The following is a 24,762-nucleotide window of genomic DNA, read 5'->3' on the forward strand; positions in this document are numbered from 1 at the left end:
CAGTATTGGAGCCGATACCAATCCAGGTATTGGATCGGTGCGTCCCTACTTTCTAGTGAGGCATAACCAAAAATATACAAAAAGGATATCAAGAGATCAATACTAGCACAGTCTCTGAGGGAGGATTCAAAACGGGCCGATTTTCAGTAAGTTATTTTTTTATATAGTACTTATTTGACACACTGGTTTTGATAAGAGAGCAGTTCCTTTCTGCTATTTGTCTATATGAAAAAGGTGCAATTCCATTACAAAACTGACACTGTAGGTGACTCAACTGTAGCAGACATACAGCAGACAAATAAAGGCAAATCAAGTGAATTATCACCCATAGTGTCGAGGAAATACATAGGAGCCCTTGGAACTGGTTTCAAACATCCGCACCAATCCCACCCCTGCATTTGTAAGACGGTGCAGTAATGGCGATGAAATGGAAGGGTCGTGCATCACAGTCTAGTGACAACGCTTTCAAGGACGAATGGCTCCACGGATCTGCCACAGTATTTTACAGCACTGAGGCAGTGAGGACCCAGAGTGGGGTGGTGGGTCTGAGTGATCACTATTCATCGTAAAGCTAAGAGAACATTGGAAGAGTTGGCACTTATTTTTTCAAGCCTATTTTTGATATCTCCTTCTTGTCTGAGAAGTAATTTGGCACATGGTGTGCTGCAAATTAATTAGGTTTGTAGCTTATTTGTTCCTCAGCAAGCTGTTTTATGGATTACGTCTGTTGCTCTGTCATATGCCATGTAGAGGAGCTAAACTCTGAAGAAGTTTGTGCATGCTGGGAGCGCACAGTGCATTACTGAGACAATAACAATCTATCTACACCTAGAATACCCATAGCAACCACCAAGAACACCCTAGAAACCACCTAGAAACACAGTAGCAATCACCTAACACAGTGATTCTGTGCTCATCTAGCAATTTAATGGGGTCGTTAACTTTCAGACAAAAATGCAATAAGAAATTCTCGTCAACCACACAAACTGTGTAAGCCTGGCTACCCATGTATGCAATGCAGCAGCCAACATGTTGACATGAGAGATGTTCTGAATAACATGGGAAATAAGACAGCATAAATGAATTGGGTTCGCATTGGTGGGCCGCTAACGATGCAAGCCGACCCAGGCGTTATACCTCTTGCAGGACTGGAAATATGGAGAGCACTGATTGCTGCCTGCTGACTGTGTTCTTATTGTGAGCTAATATCGAGTCACCCACTCGTTATTCACTGTTGTCAAGGAGCCCAGCGGCAGATTCAATAAAGAATCAGCCAAGCCTCTATGCTGAGCTAAAGGGATGAGAAGTGCTACACAAGCGCCTGTATTTCCAGAAAAAATCAGCACCTTGGCAAGTCCACAGTAAGGGATTATATGATGGGCCTTCAGTGAGGCAAAAATGGGTTCTTGTATATTTAAAGATTAGACAGGATGCTGTAAAGCAGTCATATTTGATATGAAAGAGGAGAAAGTGAAGCTAATTTGATTTTGTTATAGATTTTTTGCACAAAGAGAAATCTATCAAAACTTTTCAAAAAACTTTTCAAAAATGTTAAAGGGATTGTTCACCCAAAAATTTGAATTCTCTCATCATTTACTCACCATGCCATCTCAGATGTGTATGACTTTCTTCTACTGAACACGAACTAAGATTTTTTGAAGAATATCTCAACTCTGTAGGTCCATGCAATGCACGTGAATTGTGGCCAGAACTTTGAAGGTCCAAATAGTATTCCGTATGGCCACAGTATATACGTTTTTTTTTGTGTTTTTTTTTAAAGATTATTCCCGATAAGCATTTGTTCCAAAAACAAACAAACAAACAAAAAAAAAACTATATATCGGTCTACCTCTGGTTTTAATACAGTTTACAATTTATTACAGTTACATAAAAGTAGCTGTAAATAATGCACAAACTGTCATAACAGTTTATGCTTTGATAGAATTTGTTGGTCATAATTGACTGCCTATTAATGAATTCATTACTTCACATTTTTTTCCTGGTTATTTTTTATGTTGGTTTGTGGACGCTGTTTCTTTACGTGTGGTGGTGTCCTCACCAGGCTGGTAAACTACAACCCCAACTCCGAAAATGTTGGGACAGTATGAAAAATGCTAATAAAAACAAAAATGAGTGATTTGTAAATTATATTCAAACTTTGCTATATTAAAAGCTCTAAAACTACACATTAAATTATGTTTTCCCTTGTGAATTTCATTTTCTGTTTGTAAATGAAAAGTAATTTCAAATCAGATGATTGCAACACATTCCAAAAAAGTTGGGACAGCCGAGTGTTTACCCCTGTGAAACATCAACATGTCATCTAATAACACTTATTAAGCATTTAGGCACTGAAGACACAAGTTTGTTAAGTTTAAAAAGTGGAATTTTCCCCCGTTCATCCATTATAAAGGTCTTTAGCTACACAATTGTACTGGGTTTCATTGCCATATGGTGTGCTTCATAAAGTGCCACACATTCTCAATTGGATATGGTCAGGACTGCAGGCAGGCCAATCTAGTGCCCGCACTCTCCTTTGTTGTCCTGCTGGAAAATGCAGGGACATCCCTGGAAAAGACAGTGCTGGATGGCAGTATATGTTGTTCCAAAATGTACATATCTGTCTGAATTCATGGTGTTCTCACAGATATGTGAGTTACCCATGCCATGGGCACTGACACACCCCTGGCCCATACAGACACTGGCTTTTGGACCTGACGCTAATAACAGCTTTGGTCCTTTTCCTCTTTGGCCCAGATCACCCGATGGCTGTGTTTTTCAAAAATTTTTTGAAATGTGGACTCATCTGACCAAAAATTACAGTTCCACAATTCTACTTTCCATCTAAGATGAGACCGAGCCCAGAGAATTCGGCAGCACTTCTGGACAGTGTTGATGTATAGCTTTTGCTTTACAAAGTAAAGTCTTAACTTGCATCTATGGATCCAGCAACAAGTGTTGTTGACTAACAAAGGTTTACTAATGTTAACCAAAGCCCATATTCACGATATCTATAACAGATGAATGCCGTCACTTTTTTTTAAAGAAAGTGATGTCTGAGGGATCAGAGATCATGCGCATTCAGAAGTGGTTTTCGTCATGCCCTTTACGCACAGAGATATGAATCTCCATATTCCTTGATTTGTTGTGCTCTGTAGAGGTTGAAATGCTCAAAATTCTTCCAATTAGTCTTAAACTTTGTTCTCAAAGTTGTCTGTTGGCAAATTGACAAGTCTCGAATGATCCTTGCTCTCTAAGAACTGGGCTGTTTTTGGAGGCTCCTTATATACTATGATACAATTGCCTCACCTGTTTAACATCTCCTGTTTCACATTGCCTTATTATTTCCACTCATCAAATTGTTATTAGTCTTACATTTTTGGAGCATATTGCAATAATCAAACTATGAAATTCACAAGGTAAAACATCATATAATGTGTAGTTGTGGTGCTTTCAATATAGCAAAGGGTGAATGTAATTTACAAATCACACATTTTTGTTTTTATTAGCATTTTTCATTCTGTCTCATCTTTTTCGTAATTGGGGTTGTTCCGATACCAGATAAACAAATAGGATGACTGTGCTGGTCCAAGATCTAGACCAGCACTAATCTGCATATAAACCAGTCTGGAAACGCTAATATGTTTATTTCAGCACGGATGAACCAATATGCATCTTAATAAATATTTGAATAAACATACATGCAAAGGAACAAGCTCTCACCAGATCCAGGAGTGCCTTCGTAGCGGAAGACTGCTCAAGTGTATCATTCTCTCCTCTTGAACCCTGAGATTGTGACCAGGCTTCATTAAGTGACAGACTTTCAAGAGTTTCTCAACAAGCTCTCCACAAATTTTCCCTATCATTGAGAAAAAGCCCAAGACTATCTACTGGAAATCAGGCCAAGATGTGGCTTAAGTCTCTGTGTCTGTGTCCATATTGTCTCCTGGCTGCCATGGTGCCATGTTTCCACGTGAAGTTCCATTAATCCACTACTTACATCTACAACTTTGCTGCACTTCACCACTGGTTAAAAAAAAACATTAGATTTAAACAAGCAAAGTTAACAAACAGCCACTCTGTTGAGTGTTTAAGGAGAGCTAAATGAAATCACCCTCTAATGAACAGCGGGTTCCACAAAGTCTAAACACAGTATTCTCTGACAAAGAAACAACATATGCTTAGCTGTTCCCATCCTGCGTGACATTCATTGTGTTTATCTGGAAAATGCTGGCTCACATTCCTCCTTCCTATCCTCATGACGATATCAAGCTTTTGTTTTGTCATGTTGCCCAGTGATATATTTCCTATGACATCACAGAGGGCAGGGCACAAGGGTTCACCAGGAAAAGTCAACCTTAAATCCTTCAGTGTATCAATTACTTTTGTTTCATATATGTGTTTATAAGCAGGGCTTAACAATAAGGAAAGCCCAGAGCCACTATGATAGCATTTCGGGCAAGTTGACGGACTGCTGAAAAACTATATATAGCTATAACCACTCCCAGCCTAATCTTGTTGTCTGGTTTTAGCTGGCTGTTCAGCCTGGTCACACTGGTCAGTTGGCTGGTATAAGAGGGCTTCGAGGCACTTTTTGTCTTATCAGGCTGGGAGATAAACTGAGATGAGCATTAGCAAGGCCAGGCTGGGTGACCAGTTTAAAACAGCTAAGGCCATCTTAAAGGAATGTTCACCCAAAAATACAAATTCTCTCATCATTTAATCACCCTCATGCCTCCCAGATGTGTGACTTCCATTTCTGATTTTTAGAAAACTATTCACAGCTCTGTAGGTCCAAAACTTTGAAGCTCCAAAAAGCACATAAAGGCAGCATAAAAGTAATCCATATGACATAAATTTCTTCCGTAGCGATCCAATTGGTTTTTAGTGAGAACAGACCAAAATGTAACTGTATATATTTTTCACTGTATATCTTGCCATTGCAGTCTCTAGGCATGATCATGATTTCAATCTCTATCACACTCCCTAGTGCTTAACTTAGTGCTAGATGGTGCTTGGAAGTGTAATCAAGCTTGGAATCATGATCACTGATGTCAGGATTTTTGATGAAAAAGGAGTTATGTTTTGGTTTGTTCTCATCTAAAATGGATTGGATCACTTCAGAAGACATGGATTAAACCACTGGAGTCATATGTAATACTTTTATGCTGCATTTATGTGCTTTTTGGAGCTTTAATGTTTTGGTCACATCCCAACACCCAGTAACAGATTTGTGGTTTGTCCCTCCTCTGACCACTTTCGGTAGGGACTCACCACTGCTGACCGGGAGCACCTCACAAGCCTTGCCGTTTCTGAGATGCTCTGACCTAGTCGTCTGGCCATAACTATTTGGCCCATTTCAGAAGTCGCTCAGGCCTTTACTCCAGCCAATTTCTCCTGCATTCAACATGTTGACTAAGAGAACTGATTGTTCACTTACCATCTAATCTACCAAGACCTAATATGTGGCCTTGTTAGAGATAACCAACGTTATTATGTGTGGTCATAATGTTTTGGCTCATCAGTTTATATATTTTATTTCATTTATTTTTTTCTGACACCTAAAAATACATTACACTGCTTAAAAACAATTTTTATGTGGTGGGGCTTTTGAAAATATTTGCACAGCAAGTAAAAATCAACTGGGCCAGCAAAATAAGTAATTACTGTTGAGTCCTGTTATGTGTGTTTTAGAGTGTGTTCGGGAGGACAGCACATCACATAGCCAGCTAAGTCTCCTGTTTTAGCACAGAGTTGCTTCCCTGTCGGCATGTGGTCATCCTCTTTGACCTCATACCGAGAGCCTCTGCTGCCTCTTCTTAACACAACAAATGATGGCTCAAACTAGTAGGGGAAGAGAGAAGGGGGCTCTCAGTTCACAAGTATTAACAGTATCTCTACTATATTTTCTTTGTCTCTTTTACTCTGCCCTTCTCCACCTTTCTTTCCCTCCTCACCTGCCTCAGGATGCTGCCCTGGACTGCAGTGAAAAAAGTAATCAGATTTTTTATTTGATTTATCTCTCTATCATACATCCATTCAGACACACATTAAACAATATCTTTACGCCTTTTTCATTCCCCTCTATCTTCCCTTTATCTCCATGTTATGTAAAGAAACATGATCAATGAACATTATATATCAACTTGGGTTGGAAACAGTGAACCGGTTCTATTTCAGATCAGTTTGAAAGATGTAAACATTGGAACCCACAAATGTAACAAAATGCTTCAAAACAAGGGGGTTTGTTTTGAAGCATTGTAAATGTTTAAAATTCTGCCATTGAAAAACCTTTACTGACTGAGAGAGTAAGACTGAGTGCTGCAAAACTAACAAACATACAGCATGATCAGTGCACTCAACTAATTATAAACTAAATTTAATGAGTCTCCAAAATCTCAAACTCATGCGTTAGCGTGCAGTTCAAGATACACAGAATATACTTCTGTAGTAATAAATGGTCATTTGATTTAAAAGAAACATTAAAAGAAAAAAAAATATGTTACAAGTAAACAAATAGGGCAATTACTTTACAAGTAGGCTACTAAAAAATCGTTCATGAAATCAATAAAGAAATGGAACCTTAAATGAAATTGGAATTGGAACCAGGATTCCTAATATCAACATCAGTTAGAGTTCAATGGGACTCAATTAACTGCTATCAATGTCAGCAATCTGTCAATGTCTGTGAAAACGTGTATAAGAGAGTTAAACAAACTCTCCTGGGAGGAGATTAGCTTAGAGTACATTTCAGACAATAGTTTCTTTGTTTGGGAAAAAAAGTCATAATAATCTGTATTTCAAAATTGTATTTGCCAGTGTAACTGTTGGATCTCTTTTGAGGTAATTTTGGAATCTGTGGATTTGTCAAGAAATAACTCATTTTTATTTTAGATTAAAGTAAATTCAGAATGTAAGTATCAAAAAACTTGTCTAAATGTTTTTACACATCTGTCAAATGCTGATTTATAAAAGCTGTTCTCACTGTTCTTTCCTTGAAACACATTTACAGTAGGTATGCCTTCTGAGTCACACATTTCATATTCTTCATTGCATAACATCCGTCACGATAAAAGCTTTCTCTGTTAAAAACCCACAGAGCATAAATTTATAGATGCACTGCTGAACTGCAACCTGGTTATAGTGCATTATGCAATCCCATCTTCCCTTTTTTCACATGATCTGTGACCATTATCAATCTCTTCTACTGCCACTTCATTCAATCGATAATTCAGTGCACTTAAGGACAGTGTGAGATAAATGAAACGCTTGCTGCTATTTGCATTAGGTGTGTTAACTGTAAATATGCAATGACTGTCTAAATCTTTAATGACGGTCCTTCTGGGACTGCTCACACTAGTAATTCTCCCAGCTTTCCCATAATAGACATTCTGCATTGAACCTTATTTCGCTGTCTGATGTTTATGTTATTTCCCTTCGGTGGAAGTTTTTCTCCCTCTTCGAACCTTGCTTTACACATTTAATTTTGATGAATAGAACCACCAGGATAGAAAGCTACAAGGCAGCAGTGATCTATTTAAACGCTTAAAGAAAAAGTTAATAAACCAGTGAAAGACCCTAAGAGAATTACAAACGACAATGCACTGCATGCCTACCAATGTCTGCGTTAAATCATAAGTGCAAAATCAATGGGTATGGCCATGAAGTTTTGGTATTTTCGTGCAAGTATACACTAACATTTATTTATTTAAATGTATTTATATAGCACATTTAAAAACAGCATCAAGGCTGACCAAAGTGCTGTACAATACATAATTATAAAAACACACAACAATTTCAGACCAGGACATTACATGCTATTAAAAGCCAATGAAAAGAGATGAGTTTTAAGAGAAGATTTAAAAACAGATAATGAAGGTGACAATCTGATACTGATAGGCAGAATATTCCATAAAATATGACCCACAACCGAAAAGGCTCTCCCTCCACTATGCTTTAGCCTCAAGCGTGGAACATCGAGGAGATATTGATCACCAGATCTCAGACTTCTAAGTAACTGGGAGCTTGGTTGTGTAACGATTTGTAAACAAACAATACAATTTTAAAATCAATTCAAGCTTGAACCAGCAGTGAAGTGATTTTAAAATGGGGTAATATGATCATAATTCCGACCTCCTTTTAGAAATTTTGTTGCTATATTTTTAACTAATTGAAGTTGAGCAATAAGAGATTTGGATGTTCCACAATAGAAAGAATTAAAGCAGTCCAGATGAGAAGTGATGAATGCATGAACTGCTATCTCCAACGATTTCTCCGACAGAAAGGGTTCAACTTTAGAGAGTAGATGTAGCTGAAAGAAACTGGAACCTATGACAGCACTAATATGTTTGTCAAGATAGCTGGCTATCAAACTGGACACCCATGTTCCATACTTGAGGTGAGAGGAAAGCATTGAGATTTCAGCAATCAGCATTACTGACATCAAAATTATCTGTAGGACCAAAGAGAATCACTTCTGTCTTGTCTTTATACAAAAAGTTTTTGGCTAGCCAACCTTTTATTTCCTCCAGGCAAGCTACAAGAGATTTTAATGCAATGTGATCATTTTGTTTAACCGGTAAGTAGATTTGAGTGTCATCAGCGTAAAAGTGGTAGGAGATACCATGCTTTCTGATAATGGAACCCAGAGGGAGCATGTGAAGAGAAAAAAGTGCTGGTGCAAGAATAGAGCCCTGAGGCACACCACAAGAGAGGCGGACCACAGAAGAAAGCACTAACGGACAGGGTCAAGTGCAATTTAAGTTAAGGTTCTTCTCAGATTATTGCACCATCTGTATCCTATTATACAGTCTATTCTCTGTCAAGCACCAGTGATATAAACGAAGACAGCACATTCATAAGAAATTTGTAGTGTAAAATGGGCTGTATGCAATGAATTAGATATATAGAAATATGGACAAACTTTATTTTATGCATTAACTGTGTCCTTGTAGAATGTCAGGCATATTTCTATGACAGTGACATGCTCCTTTTAAAAGCATGGAAAATGTGGTTCTCGAAAAACTTAAACCAAATATATTTCTAAATTCAAATTACATTTCAAACTAAATGAAAATAGAATTAAAATAATAAAGTGGTCACATTTTTTTTTTTTTTTTTAAAATCACTTCCCCATATCCAAATATTTTACCCACCCCCGTCCAATTGTGCTTTGTTCTGAGACAAAACTTGTGCTTAAAATTGGCACTCTCACAAAAATTGGATAAGACAAGGTAGCACAAGGTCGTTGTGCGTAGCGCTGTGCTCAAATAGTATCAATTTGAAATTCTGTTTTTCTGTATGGGAATAAAACGTTGTTCCTTTTCGTACAAGCCCAGCTGTACGATATCTTACAATTTCGACATCTTGTGTGAATTCTTAAAATTCTCTCTAACGATAAGACTATGTTGGGGCCATAGGAGTCCTTACTTTTTATTTTCATTACTTTTGTTATTCCATTTGGTGCTTCAAAAAATTACACAATTTACCTTCAAAAACAAAGATGATAAAAAATGTACTTTCACAAGCATAGAAAACCCTTGGAAACATGCCCTGTCTCCAAAAGTTATTACCTAATCTATGTGTCCTAAAGAGGCAGCAGCCGAATACCTTTGTTATATTGTAAGAGCTAATGAATTACTCACGTCTAGAGACTAATTTGCATAATTTCAATTCTCACCCGAAGGTATTATAGAGGTTTTTTTCTTTATTCTGAATTTGATTACTGTTTTGAAAACAAAACCCCATCATGTAAAGAAGGTAGAAAAAAAGAAGAAGAAATGGAATCAGCAGAGCATCAGTGGAAAGGAAAGAAAGAAAACACTGCAGCTGTCAATGTCACGAGAGCCTCGTCTGTGATCTGTACTCCGGACTGTGTAATTACTGTCACAATGTAATTAACCTTCACCTCTTATTGATGGATACATTTGTGCTCAGAGCATATTGGCTCTGACAATGGAAGCAAGTGTTCAGCCATGTCCGAAAACAGCTACGCAGAGTCAGGGAGGTGATTTGGTGCAGCACAGGTGGCATTTAAATGTCACGGGTCAAAATGCTACACGAGTCAAGAAATGAAACATCTTTCTGGTCACAGAAATAGATAGAAAAAAAGCTTCTGAAAAAAAAAAAGAGGAATCAAAGGAGACTGAAGAAGCTTTGTTAACAAAAAATATCAATGAAAATGTGTAATGTCTTTTAAATTGAAGAAAGTAATTTAGTGATATAATAAATATGGTAAGGAAATATCTCTGCTGCTGAAAAGACAAGCTTAATAAGCACGCAATTCCCATGCTGGTTTAGGCCAGTTTATGTTGGTTAGTGCTGGTTTGGTGCTGGTCTAACTGGTGGACCTGCATAGGCATTGTGTGCACCAGCTGGTGAAGTTGGACAACCAGTATGGTAATGCTGGTTAAACAAGGAAGAATAGAAGTTCAAAAAGACTAGCAGGTGTTCCAACACACCAGCATCTCGTGTTGTGGACCAGTTTTCAACACACACCATATGCTTACCAGCTAAGTTGCTTTTTTCCCCAGCAAGGATGGCTTCAGAAGCAGAAATGGTAGTTTTCATAACATTTTTCAAACGTCATTATTAATGCTAAAAAAAAATGTCCTTGCGGAGAAAATGTTTGCAGGCGCTGAATTTATTATGTCGCTTTTCACAAATGTAATTTAGTATTTTGGTGTCCTACAGTGACATTACGGAAATTATTATGCGAAGTGTTCGGCAATTACAGTCATTCCGCTATGGTTTGCATTTTTCAAAGCATTCCAACATGCAATAAAACCCTGTAGGTCATGACTCAACTGTATCCATCATCTACCATTGCTTCTTTCTGGAGTCAGATGAGGAACCCTCTGTAGATGATTGTGTAGTTTGCTTGATGCCAAACTCTCACCCTGAAAAAAAGCCCTCTGGTAATACATGGTCACTTTACCTCAGCACAGTCCATCAGCACTGTTTCTTCCAATTCATTAGCCATAATCACATTGTGTGGCCCTTTATTGAGTCTCCCACCTTCATCGCCAACGGCTGGAGAAAAATGTCTTGTGGAAAACCCGAAAGTAGGCGAGATATAAATAGCAGAAATTGCAGTATTACATAATGGAGGAGAGAAACAGAGGGTGCACACTCTGAGAGAAGGGGGCAAAGACCACCTGCTCATTGTTATTCATGAAGATGCAGATCTCACTGTGTCTGTTACCTCATCAACTCACGAAATGAAGATATTTCTGTACCTGACTGCAATGTGAAAATTGAAACTGTGCAGCTGATATCTTAAAGCTTTAGTTCACCCAAAATCTGTCATGCTTTACTATCCCTCTTGTCTTTCCAAACCTGTGTGACTATCTTTGTGGTAGACAAAAGGAGACATTTTAAAGAACGTTGAAGCTGCTCTTTCTTCCATACAATTAAAGTGAAAGGTGATTGAGGCTGCAGAACATTCTTCATAACATCACCCTTTGTGTACCATACATCGTAAGAAGTGGTCACCTGCAACTGTTCCCTTAAGGAGCCATTTATACATGATCTAACCTTTTAAATTAGTTTTGTTGGTGTAACCTAATGTATTCAGGTTGATTCAGTGATGATAAATAATATTTTTGACTTGAATAAAACCAGATAATTTCGATGTTACAACATCAAGCACATTGTTTAGATGATTCATGTTAAAAAATACAGTGTATAAGACTGATCCAATTAAATAAAAGTTATTATTTCATTTATTTGTTATTTAATATTAATTTATTTTTACTTTGAGTCGTGCCATGATATATCTTGTGCTATAAATTAGATGTAACCTGTTAACTGAGAGAGCATATTCTAATCACACAGAGGAATTTACCCATGATGCAAAGCTTGATGAATGTAAAAAGGTCCATTTACAGGTCACATAAAAAGCCTGCCAAACACCAGCTCACCAGCTCATGATCAGCTCAAGGGTTAGCTGCTGCGAAGACCTTGGTAGACAAGGAACATGATGAATAATTCATATTTCAAATCCTTGTGGCTCCTGTGAACAGACTGTTTTGTAACTTTGATTGGGTGGGATGTGGAGAGAGCTTTATTATTGATCCCTACAGTGCACACAGGTGCTTTAATGGGAAGGAAAGTGCAAAGCCTTCTTTTTTTCTTAAAACCTCATCCACCACAATCCCAGTATTTAAAAATTAAAAGAAAAAACTTTCAGATATGCCAAGTACTAATTCACAGGTAAAACTTTACAACAAGGTTCCATTTATTAAAATTAGCTAACAACATTAGTTAACATGAACTAACAATGAACAATACTTTTACAGCATTTGTTAACCTTAGTTAATGTTAATTTCAGCACACACTAATACATTTTTTAAATCAAAAGTAGTATTTGTTAACATTAGTTAATGCACTATGAACTAACATGAACTAACAATGAACAATTGCATTTTACTAACATTAACAAAGATGAATAAATTCTGTAAAAAAGATATACATATATCGTTAGTTGTTAGTTCAGTCATGCCAAATCTTTCCATTTTGCTGCAGAAAAACCAGCTTAACTGCAAAACAGTGCCATTTAAATTAAACACAAGGTGAGCAATCCAAGATGATTGGCTACCTGATAACAGGTCAGAGAACCAATAAGCTTACGCCATGTGAGCCGTTTGGCCTAACATGTCACATGTGAGCGAGCCGATTGACTAACCGATAAGAAGTCAAAGAATCTATCAGCTTGTGCCAAATAGAGTTGCATGGCTGAACTTTGGTCATTTAATGAATTGAACCTTATTATAAAGTGTTACCAATTCATATAGATATAAACTATACCAAAGCAATAATACAACACAATAGTGTTGTATTTTCTTTTCGATCAACAACACCAATAATATCAAGTCCAATATCGTCGATACCAATAACGATACCTCAATTAACAAGCCCATATTATGCTAATTTACAGGTTTATAATTTTATTTTGGGTGTCTACTAGAATAGGTTTACATGCTTTAATGTTCAAAAAACATATACATTTTCTCACACTGTACATTTCTTTTCCCTGCTCTTCATACTCTGGCTGAAACGCTCCGATTTACCTTCTGTCTCTTCAAAGCCCCCCTTTCCGAAAAGCCCAGTCTGCTCTGATTGGCCAGTTAGCCCAGTCTGTTGTGACTGGTCAAATGTGTAGGGCAGGGGTGTCAAACTCAGTTCCTCGAGGTCCACAGCCCTGCAGAGTTCAGTTCAGGAACCAAGTTTGACACCCCTGGTGTAGAGTGTGTGTCTGAAATATAACACACCTTACCATAACTGAGTTTCAGCTCCTGAGTCATCCTGGGCAGCTCTGTAAACACTATTATAACTATGGTAACAATGGTGTCGGTTTTTGCCGTACTAGCTCTAGCCTGAGTCCGATAATGAATGAAAAAGTAATGTTTGGAAGAACAAGCTGATCAACCCGAACCACCTTCGCAAGCACGACTTGAGCAGGACATTTAACAGTGATAAGTTTCAAGTGCTTTAATTTAGTAGCTTTCTTACAAGTACACTGTTGATTATTGTGAACCTAACAAAGCCTCAAGTAAAAGCCACATAGTGCATCTAAATTAGTCATCTTTTGCTGGAATGTGTGTAGCCGAACTTTTTTTGTCCGAACTATGAACGGAGAACAGAAGCTTACTCCCGGTTAGTGAGCAAGTTAGCTGTGGACTACCATCCGGATAGCGACCGCAACATTACAGTTTGTAATTAGATAATTATATAAGACTCTTGAGATCGACAATTTTTTTACACAGTTTTAGGTAAAAGCCTGCCCACAGCTGAAATGTAAACCCTTATCAAAACAATAGAGTGTGACACCCTCACAGGAAGGAGGACAAGAAACGGAGGATACAACGTAAGGTAAGGAATTTTTATTCGTCTGTCTGACAACCACTTTATATATACACACACACACACAAGCGCACTCAGTTGGCTTGCTCTGTTCCCCTCTGTCTCTGCTCTCCGGCTGTTGGCCTTTTAACCGCTCTCCTCACTCTACTGAAATTAGAGACAGGTGTTAGTCATAATTTGGCCCAGGTGTGAGCTTCTTACCGCTTCTCTCCCGGACGGGCGCTTGACCACGCCCGCTGCCACATACCCCCACCGCCCGACTCAGGCCGGGCGCCATCCGCCTGCCTACCACTCCCCCATTTCTGGAGAGGAAGTCGGCGCAGCCATCTGCACCCCGGTCTGTGGATCACCTTGAATTTAAAAGGCTGGAGAGCGAGATACCAACGGGTGATCCGGGCGCTAGTATCCTTCATGCGGTGGAGCCACTGGAGTGGGGCATGATCCTAACAGAGGGTGAAGGCCCGCCCCAGCAGGTAGTAACGGAGGGTGAGGACCGCCCACTTGATGGCCAAACACTCTTTTCCACGGTGCTGTACTTAGTTTCCTTAAGGAGAGCTTCCGCTAATGTACAGCACCGGGCGCTCTCTCCTCCACCAGCTGCGAGAGTACGCCCCCAGCCCTCTGTCTGAAGCGTCCGGCCTGCAAAATAAAAGGGAGAGAGAAATCAGGTGCATGTAAAAGCCGCCCCCACAAAGTGCAGCTTTAATCTGCGTGAACGCTTGTTGGCACTGCTCCCACCATTGGACCGGATCTGAGCCCCTTTTAGTGAGGTCAGTCAGCGGGCTGGTGACGTCCGAATAATTAGGCACAAACCTTCTGTAATAGCCAGCCAGCCCCAGGAACTGTCTCACCCCCTTTTGGTCTTAGGTCTAGGGCAAGTCGCAATCGCCGCAGTCTTCTCAATTTGGGGACGCACCTGGCCATGACCCAAGTGGAACCCCAGATACCGCATCTCCACACGCTCAACCAAGACACTTCTTAGGGTTTGCTGTGAGCCCGCCGCCGCAGCGCATCTCAGGATCGCCCTCAGATGTTGCATGTGCCGCTGCCAATCATTGCTATAGATGATTATGTCATCCAAATAGGCAGCGGCGTATGCGTATGCGGTCTGAGGATCCGATCCATGAGTCGCTGGAACGTGGCTGGGGCCCCAACAAACCGAAAGGAAGCGCCACAAATTGGTGTAATCCAAACGGCGTGGTGAAGGCTGTTTTCTCGCGGACATTGGTGTCAAGGGATCTGCCAATAGCCCTTTGTTAAATCCAGGGTCGAGTAAAATCGAAGCAGTACCTAACCGACGAAAGCAGTTCATCAACACGGGCATTGGGTACGCGCCAAATTTAGACACCGCTGGACTTTCCTGTAATCCACACAGAACCTAACCCACCCATCACTCTTGGGAACAAGAACAACCGGCTGGACCAATCACTGTGGGATTCCTCTATTACGCCTATATCGAGCATTGCATCTAATTCTTCCCTAACCACTTTCTTTTTATGTTCGGGTAAGCTTATAGGCGTAACGCACCACCGCTACTCGCTCGGTCTCGATATGGTGCTGTATGAGGTTCAGACGCCCGGAGAGGGAAAACACGCCCGCAAACTCTTTTGTAACTCAGAAACCTCTGTGAGCTGTCACTGTGAGAGCTGGTCCCCACAAGTGACCGGAGTGTTAAGGTTGTAGTTTTTGTTTACCTCCGGTCCGAGCTCCGCCTCTCCGAACTACCGCGGGCCAACGCCACAGAGGCCGCCTCCCTCCACAATTTCAGGAGGTTGAGGTGATATATTTGACGCCACCTCTATCGGCACGCTTGACTTCATAATCGAGATCCCCTACTGGTCGTGGTGACCTCAAACGGTCCTTGCCACTTGGCGAGTAATTTTGAGCTTGATGTTGGGAGTAATACAAGCACTTTATCTCCCGTGCAAATTCCTCGTAGCTGAGCACCCCTGTCATACAGCCGGGCGCATGCTCTTGAGCCTGGAGCAAATGCTCTTGTGTTAGTCGCCCCAGTGTGTGGAGCTTTGCTCAAGATCAAGAACGTATTGAATTTCATTTTTGGCATTAGAAGGTCCCTCCTCCAAATTCTCACGGATGACATCGAGGACCTCGCGGGCGCCGCCCGCATAACAACTCAAACGGGAGAACCCGTGGAGGCTTGCGGACCTCTCGGACTGCAAATAACAGGGGTCTAGCCACTTATCCCAATTCTCGCGTCATCGCGGTAATGAATTTACTTAATCATGTTCTTGAGCTGCTTTATTAAACCGCTCCACTAGGCCATCTGTCTGAGGATGGTAAACGCTAGTGCTAATCGATTTAATGCCCAAGAGCTCGTGAAGTTCGCGGGCGCTCGTGGACATAAACGCTAGGCTCTGGTCGGTGAGGATCTCTTTCGATCCCCACCGGAGATTATCTTGAAGAGTGCCCCTGCAACACCGCGCGCGGAGATGTTGCTCAGAGGCACTGCTTCCGGATATCGCGTCGCTGCAATCCACTAGGACTAACACGGCTGACGTCCGCGTGCTGACCGCTCTATCGGCCTCGACGAGGTCCATCCCAATTCTTTCGAAGGGGACCTCGACACGGTAGAGGGCGTAATGGCGCTTTTGGGGTGGCCGGTGGGTTTACCAGCTGACATTCACGGCACGCCGCGACACCACCTGCGGACGCCATCGCCAATGCCCGCCAATAGAAACGGGCTATTAGACGGAGAAGTGTTTTTCGCTCCCCTAGGTGACCGCCATAGATATAGTGAGCCGCCTGGAAAACCATTTCCGACGGCCCGTGGAATCAACAATTGAGTTACTTTTTCCTTTGTCTGGGCGCCCTAGCGCCACCCTGTATAGTTTATCATTGATCAGCTTAAAAGTATGGATATGAGACGGCGACACCCGCCGGAGTTGTTGACCATCGACACTCTCACTTGGTCAAAGGCGTGCTTAAGGGTTTCATCCCGCGACTGCTCCAGGGAAGTCCCTCCGGAACTCCCGGAGGGGAGGAGGGTCCACCTCGCCCCTTCCCACGCCACTGAGCAGCAGAGGACGGCCCTGGCTCCGCCTCCCGCCAAAGCCTCGCAGATCACACACCCCTTCACTTTCACGCAGGACCCATCCGCACAAACTCCCTCCAATAATTTCCTAAAGTTTGGCCAATCTGTACCCAGAATTAGCGGATGGGTGAGGCGGGACTAACCGCTGCCTCTACACTATGCTTTTCTCCCCTGAATTTGATCGCCAAAGTCACCACGGGATATTTGTGAATATCCCCTGCACACACCTTACCCTCACCAGTTTAGCTGAGCCCAAAGCCTCGGGTTGAACCAAGCGCTGGTGGATGGTGGTCTGGTTACAGCCGGTATCCAGCAAAGCTTGGTATGTACCCCCTGGATTCTTACCGAACTGACACGCCCAGCTCGATCGGGGCAGTCTGTGGAACATCGGAGACCCGCATCACCGCCCCTATTTCCATCAGCGACACTGATCCCGAAGTGGTCCGGGTCCCCGCGACCTCCAGCAGACCGCCCAGACGCTGCGGCCGCACCCGTGCTGGCGGGCGCTCGCCTGAGGAGGAGAGCGGCTGAAGGATGGAGAAGGGCTTGGTGGGTGTTCCCAAGACCGGGAGCTGGGCGCGCGAACGCTCCACGCCTGCGGGGGCAGGAACGGACCCTGGGGAGAGAGCAGAGCGAGAGGGAAGAGGGGAGGGAAAAAACAGGGGAAGACACAGGGAAGGGGAGACAGACAGAGAGGGCTCATCCGCTCTAGGAACCGCCGCCATGTGGTCCTCCGCGAGCCGGATCGGCTTCCTCCAGCGACGCCGGGCGGTGGCACTGGACCCACTCGCCGCCTTCCGGGCAAACGCTGGACAAACTGTTCCAGTACCACCTGGTCGACGAAGCTCTCGACGCCGTGTCCCGCAGCAAGCAGCCACCTCCGACACGCATCACGGAGCCGCTGGGCTTAACGCAAACGGGCGGTCGGATTTTTCCAGCTTTAAGGTCCGGAAGAGTTGGCGGCTTTCTTCTGGGGACCCACCAACCCGCTGCAGGATGGCTTTACGCAAGTCGTGGTAAGCCAGGAGGCTTGTTGCCGGCAGCTGTTGGGCCGCGAAGTTGTGCTTCCCCGACAGGAGAGGGACTAAGCTGGCTGCCCACTGCTCTTGGGGCCACCCCCAAATCTCCTCGCCCTCTCGAAGAGGTCGATGAAGGCCTCTGGGTCGTCCGCACGCCCCATCTTCTGTAACGAGGGCGGGGCAATGTGGCGTGGTGTCCGTGGTCGCGGCTGCGGCTGGAGCGGCCTCCTGGCTGAGGAGGCTCCGGATGGCGCAGCCGGTCCTCTGCTTGAGCCCGCATGATCTCAAAAAACGACGATCCTGGTCTTGCCGGAGCTCAAGCAGGGATTGTTGGTGGCTCTGGTGGAGTGTCGCGAGGGACTGGAGGACTTCAGCCAGCTGGGAGGACTCTATGGGGCTTACTCTGTTCCATTTTGCTTTCCCGGTTTCGGCACCAGTGTGACACCCTCACAGGAAGGAGGACAAGAAACGGAGGATACAACGTAAGGTAAGGAATTTTTATTCGCCTGTCTGACAACCACTTTATATATACACACACACACACAAGCGCACTCAGTTGGCTTGCTCTGTTCCCCTCTGTCTCTGCTCTCCGGCTGTTGGCCTTTTAACCGCTCTCCTCACTCTACTGAAATTAGAGACAGGTGTTAGTCATAATTTGGCCCAGGTGTGAGCGCCCTTACCGCTTCTCTCTCCCGGACGGGCGCTTGACCACGCCCCCGCTGCCACATAGAGGTTTTGCTTTCGCAGTGAAGAAAACAGCGTTTTTTCAACATAGTTACAACACTAACCCAACTCATCCTGACCTCGGCTATAACTACCTTTGCTTGAGGGCAGGCCAAAGTTAGTGGGGCATTATGCATATGTGTTACATAGTGATGTAGATACTTTATGGAAAAAATGGCTGGTCTACAATCCATCCGTTTCTTGTAGCTCTTGAGCAGTGTTGTCTGTGGGAGAGAATAACTCCCTTTTGCATGGACTTTGTGCTTTGTAACTTTGCAGACCTTTTACATGCACAAACAGCTATATTACACACTAAAAGAAAGGTAAAATCCCAAAAAGCATAATAGGAAATTTCTTTTTAAATACTATTATTTTGTGATTTCTTGGGATAAAATTTGTCATTTTAAATATTATTTTTAGTCATTCTAGTCATTATTTTGAGCCTAAACAGAAAATTATTAGACTTCTGTTTTGTTTTCTCTTACGAAAATTAACCATGGTTTTATTACAGTAACGATAGTTTAACCCTCTGGTGTCGACGGACGTGCCGGCGCGTCCTGCTGGATTTTCAGCGGAAACTGGATGTCCGTCATTACAGCGGAAACAACATAAAATTCTCCGTCATTTTGGGGCATACAGATCAATGTAAAACATCATTAGAGACTATAAAGGGTCTAATTTTATTTGTGTACACTCACAATAACAACAAAACCTTGTGCTTTTGTAAAATAAAGATAATAAATAGGGTGAGCTTTCAGCAGTCGCTGTGTGTGCGGGCATATTTCTGAAACAAGTCACAAAAATGAACTGAAACTCCACCTATACTTGTCACACAAACATGAAACATATGTCTAAAGAAAGCTTTTAAATAAAACAATTCAAATTTAAAATAAATATTCTCCTGCAGTGTAATCTGTATGAAACAAAACAATGTACAATTTCTCCTCGCTCAGGTAATTATCCCTAATGTGATCACACCCACAGGCAGAGGGCGCTATTCATACGCTAATGTGCTGAGGCGATCAATGCAAATGGTAAAAAGCCTTAAAAAGCCTTAAAAAGCCTTAAAAAGCATCAAGCTCATTCACTTTTCTGCACGTTTGGAAGATGGCACGATCCACATGCGAGGAAGCTCCTGGATAGTGACGAAGAGTTAACATTTTCCTCAGAAGAAGAGTGGGACTCCAGTGAACATTTGTATTTTGAAGAGAGACTTGATCCAGCCGAGGATACAATTTCGGATGAGTAAGTAATTTAGGTTTACTTACATATTAGTTGACATGCTATTTTATATAAACATGTACATATTTTACTTGTGGGACTGTTCCAGACTTGACAGCCACGATTCAGAGTATTGAAATTTGAAATATGTCCTAATGGGCAAGTTTTAGTTACATTTAAATGCTGTTTTGGCTAAAGCAGGTATTTAAATTGTATGCTGTATGATATAAATATGATATGAAATATGGTATAACAATAATATGAATGTTTAGATTATATTTTAACTAGTATTTATGCTGCCTCATTATCATCGATGAAGCTTGTGCTTGAAAATATGTATTCGGGTGTACATGTGTCAAATGTGATGTAAATATGCCCATATTAGAAAAATAGCATATTATAATGATTTCTGAAGGATCATGTGACACTGAAGACTGCAGTAATGATGCTGAAAATTCAGCTTCGATCACAAATGGCATTTTACAATATTTTAAAATAGAAAACTGTTCTTTTAAATTGTAAAGGTTTTGGCCCGAAACCAGACAGGTTTCTTTGGTCCCGTTGGGCCCGGGTCGGTTTGCACACCACTAAAGTGGACATTTATAGTAAAACAAAAAGACAAATATTGATCTGTTTCTCACCTACACCTATCATTTTGGTTCTGACAAGGAATTAACCATTAAAGTTGTATGGATTACTTTTATGCTGCCTTTATATGCTTTTTGGAAGTTCTGGTTACCATTCACTTGCATTGTATGGACCAACAGAACGGAGATATTCTTCTAAAAATCTTTATTTGTGTTCTGCAGAAGAAAGAAAGTCATACACATCTGGGATGTCATGAGGGTGAGTAAATTATGAGATAGTTTTCATTTTTGGGTGAACTGTTCCTTTAAAAGCCTTTTTTTAGGTGAGTCTTATGAAAGCAAAGAACAAAGCAATGGAGCTTTCTGCGTACACACTGCCAGTGACATCGCGCGAGACAGCGACACCATCTCATTCATTTTCAATGAGAGCTGGCGACTTCCAACGACACGAGCTGTCGCTACCATTGCCACCAGATGTGGGCGTGTTCAGCGACCCGACAAAGTTGAGACAAGTTTAACTTTATTCAAATGAAGAGCGACTTATGGGAGCGACAGCCAATACGAGAGAAGATGGTAGAGCTCACGTGATCCTTCTCTATCTCTCAGCTCTTGCAGTAATGGAAAGATCAGGGAAACCACCCTCTGCAGAAGCTCATCAAACTGGGTCCTGTCAAGCCTGAAGTACTGCTGGAACCAGTTCTTCATCCAGCCGCAGCATGCTGACTCAGAGATTGAATGGTTCTGTGGACCCAGACAGACTGGCGTTTGCGTTTTCGCCGCAGATAAACAGCCGCTATGGCAAAGAGCAAGCCTGGTTTCTCGTTCATCTTTGATATAAAGTATTTTATGTACTGATTCCATTTATATTTAGTCTTTTCCCTCCAAAATGTTTGTTTTTAGCAGCAAGAAAACTAATTCGCTGTGAACAGCAATGGAATGGCATCCGTGAATGTCATTTATAAAGGTTACTAGGCAACCAGTAGTGGGAACGCCCACTAGCGACCTAACCGCCAGCCACTGGCGACCGTGAACACAGCTTAAGGAGACAATGGAGTTTGGAAATGGCCACAGCACACCCAATATACCAAGACAGCAATTTAAAGTGTAAAGCCATTGCCATAATAGAATATGGTGGTCACAAAGTGCATAAATGACAAACAGCACACTCTTGATTAAATAATGCAACTGGCTCTGAATGCACACTCATCTCACAAAAGTGAAAACTGAAGAGGCAGATGAGAGACTTGCTCTTCATTGAGAAGGCAGCTGTGCCAAAGGTGAACATTCAGCAGCTGTTGATAATCAATCTGTTGATCCTTTGTGCATTAAACCCTCGCACCTTGGTTCTCTGCCTGCAGATCTACACTGAATCATGCCCATCGCGCAGATATTTTTACCGCAGCATGATTAACTATAGCAGAACATCTTTAACCGAACAGGAAATCGCTGCAGAGCTACCAGCTCAAAATAACCTTGCAGTGGAAACATTTCTGAAATATTCTGCTATGTTCCATGACTTAAATAAACCTCTACCAATTCCGATTTCTTTAATACATGATGACAGTGTTTATCTCTTCAGTAAGTGCTTCTGCTGCTTATGCTGGACGCTCTAGCTATTTGGATTTCTCCTGCATGCTGAAAGATGCTTGGAACAATTTTATTTGGCAGAAATGCCCCAGATGCAAGCAGAAATATCAATAAGATGGAACAATTTTATCGCTCCAAACTGCTACATCTTATTTTGGTTGGTTATTTTTAAGAATACACTTAAGGGGATAGTTCACCCAAAATATAAATTATGTCACAATGTATTCACCCTTACATTGTTAAAAAACTGTATGACTTTCTTTCTTCCATGTAACAAAAAAGGAGATGCAGAATATTAGCCACCATCAGTCACCATTTCGTTATTTGCATCTTTTTGGCATACAATGACAGTGAATGGTGACTGAGGCTAACTAACATTACGCCTAATATCTCCTTTAGTGTTTCACGGAAGCAAAAAAGCAATACGGGTTTGGAATAACATAAGGGGGAGTAAATGATGACATAATTTCCATTTTTGAGAGAACTATTCCTTTAAAATCAACATGAAATCAAAATTGACCCTTTTTGCTCTCTTTATGAATGTTCCTGGTAAAACTATGAACAATTCTTCATAATTAATCAAAACAACTTGCCTTTTCCACTGAAACTATGTTAACTAACAGAAAAAATTACATTAAAAAAAAAATAACTACATTATTGTAGACAAATTAAATTAAATTTAGGCTTAATTCTGATATAAAACGCCCACTTTTCACAATCTAATTAATTCTTGAAGGATCAAATCTAATCTCTCCCTACATATTGTCTCGTTGAATATCCTGTTTTACTCCATAAATGTCACATTACAAGAAGTAAAATGGGTTGTGAACAGGCTTTGACTTCAAGCACACTATGATTACACGAACAAAAAAGCAGACAGATATGGTTTTGCATGATCTATATGTAATAAGTAATTAAAGTGGCACATGGTGTCATAAATATTCTAACCTTATAGGCCTGAAGAGTCATACATAATTCACCATTTCTATGTGGGGACTAAAAAAGTCTCTTTCCTTGTGGTAATAATTCATTGTGGATTCTGTCTCTTTACGTTAACAGACAGCTCTTTCAGGAGCCGCTGGCCCTAGAAAGGACACTGGAGAACTATTCAAATGAGTGACATTTCCAGGAGGAAACAAATGCTGGACGCACCTAGAAATGTCAGGCTTTGGTATTTTTGTTAATTGGCAAACCCCCACCCCTCAATTTCTTCTCATTCCACACACACATAATTCCCAGTGAGATCTTTCTGCACCTCCTGCAAACATCTTTCACCACAGTAGATTCTTCACCAGCTCATTCAATAGCTGTGAGGGCAAATCTGTACTATTGAACTGAAGATGGCATGGGGGATCTTCACACGGCCAACTGTTGTGATTGCCACAGGACTGCTCAATAATTTGTTTACACCTCAGCAGCATTCATCCTGACCGCTGGCTGGGAGCTAGGTTTTGATTCTACTGTAGGGTTTTGGAGGAGAAAAATCCCAGCATGCCCTTATGGCCCCCAACTATGCTATAAAACCATTAGCCTGAAGTGCCTTTACATACAGTCACAGTCCCATAAAGGCAAGGCAAGTAGACAAAGCGAGATGTTAGGCAGAATAGCAGCCTCATTCTGTCTAACATCTCCTTTTCTGTTCCATGGAATAAAGAAAGTCATGTGGGTTTGGAACAATGTGAGGGTAAATGGTAACATAATTTTCATTACTGTCCCTTTAACCTATGCAACTACACTCCAAAAATAGTTTAGCCTATAGGGCTGGGCTGATATGAATATATATATATATATATATATATATATATATATATATATATACATATTGTGGCAACAATATAAAATGTCAATCAATAGAGATTTTATCGTATCATGTATGTTGCGATACATGATACGATACATGCGCGCAGTTGTGTGCATCTCTATCAGCAGGAAGGTGTTCATGTGAGACTGACAGAACTGAAGAGACAGGTTTTTGAAGCATTGAAATTGTCAATAGGGGCCTGGGTAGCTCAGCAAGTAAAGACGCTGACTACCACACCTGGAGTCACAAGTTAGAATCCAGGGCATACTGAGTGACTCCAGTCAGGCAAACTAAGCAAACAATTGGCCCGGTTGTTAGGGTGGGTAGGGTCGCTTTGGGTTAAACTCCTCGTTGGCGTATAATGTGGGTTTCGCTCTCAGTGGGGCATGTGGCGAGTTGTGCATGGATGCCGCGGAGAATAGCGTGAGCCTCCACACGCATTAGGTCTCCGCGGCAACGCGCTCAACATGCCACGTGTTAAGATGTGCAGATTGATGGTCTCAGACGTGGAGGCAACTGGGATTCGTCCTCCGCCTCCCGGATTGAGGCGAGTCACTACACAACCACAAGGACAGAGCACATTGGGAATTGGGCATGCCAAATTGGGGAGAAAAGGAGAAACTGTTTTGTTTTAAAAAATCTTTATATATGTTTGTCCAAATAAAGAGAAATTTCCAAATAAAGAGAAAATTATAAAGAATAAGTAGTTTACATTTATATATTTTATTCACTGACTGGATTATCCAAAAACAGACATTAAAATGTGGTTTAATATATAAACTTGTTTTATTGATTTTCCAGAAGAAGTAAAAAATTACTACATTGTGATATATATATTATTCCTTTAATGAAATAAGAATTTGGCCATCGCCCACCCCTATTTTAGTCTATTTATAAGATTTACGCATT

The 24,762-nt window shown here is 41.5% G+C and overlaps 1 protein-coding gene across 4 annotated transcripts in view; it reads right to left on the minus strand.

Moving 5' to 3' along the window:
* LOC127630898 (cAMP-specific 3',5'-cyclic phosphodiesterase 4D-like) overlaps window positions 1-24,762 on the minus strand; it is a 199,725-nt gene that overhangs the window by 67,521 nt on the left and 107,442 nt on the right. The window contains exon 1 of one of the 4 annotated variants that reach the window (XM_052108752.1): window positions 3,724-4,222. The exons of the other annotated variants lie outside the window; for them this stretch is intronic. Coding sequence (XP_051964712.1) covers window positions 3,724-3,866 — 143 coding nt within the window. The 5' untranslated portion in view covers window positions 3,867-4,222. Of the gene's footprint in view, window positions 1-3,723; window positions 4,223-24,762 lie in introns of those variants that run through there. 4 annotated transcript variants of the gene reach the window in all.

Source organism: Xyrauchen texanus, chromosome 37 (assembly GCF_025860055.1).
Source record: "Xyrauchen texanus isolate HMW12.3.18 chromosome 37, RBS_HiC_50CHRs, whole genome shotgun sequence".
Taxonomy (NCBI): Eukaryota; Metazoa; Chordata; class Actinopteri; order Cypriniformes; family Catostomidae; genus Xyrauchen; species Xyrauchen texanus.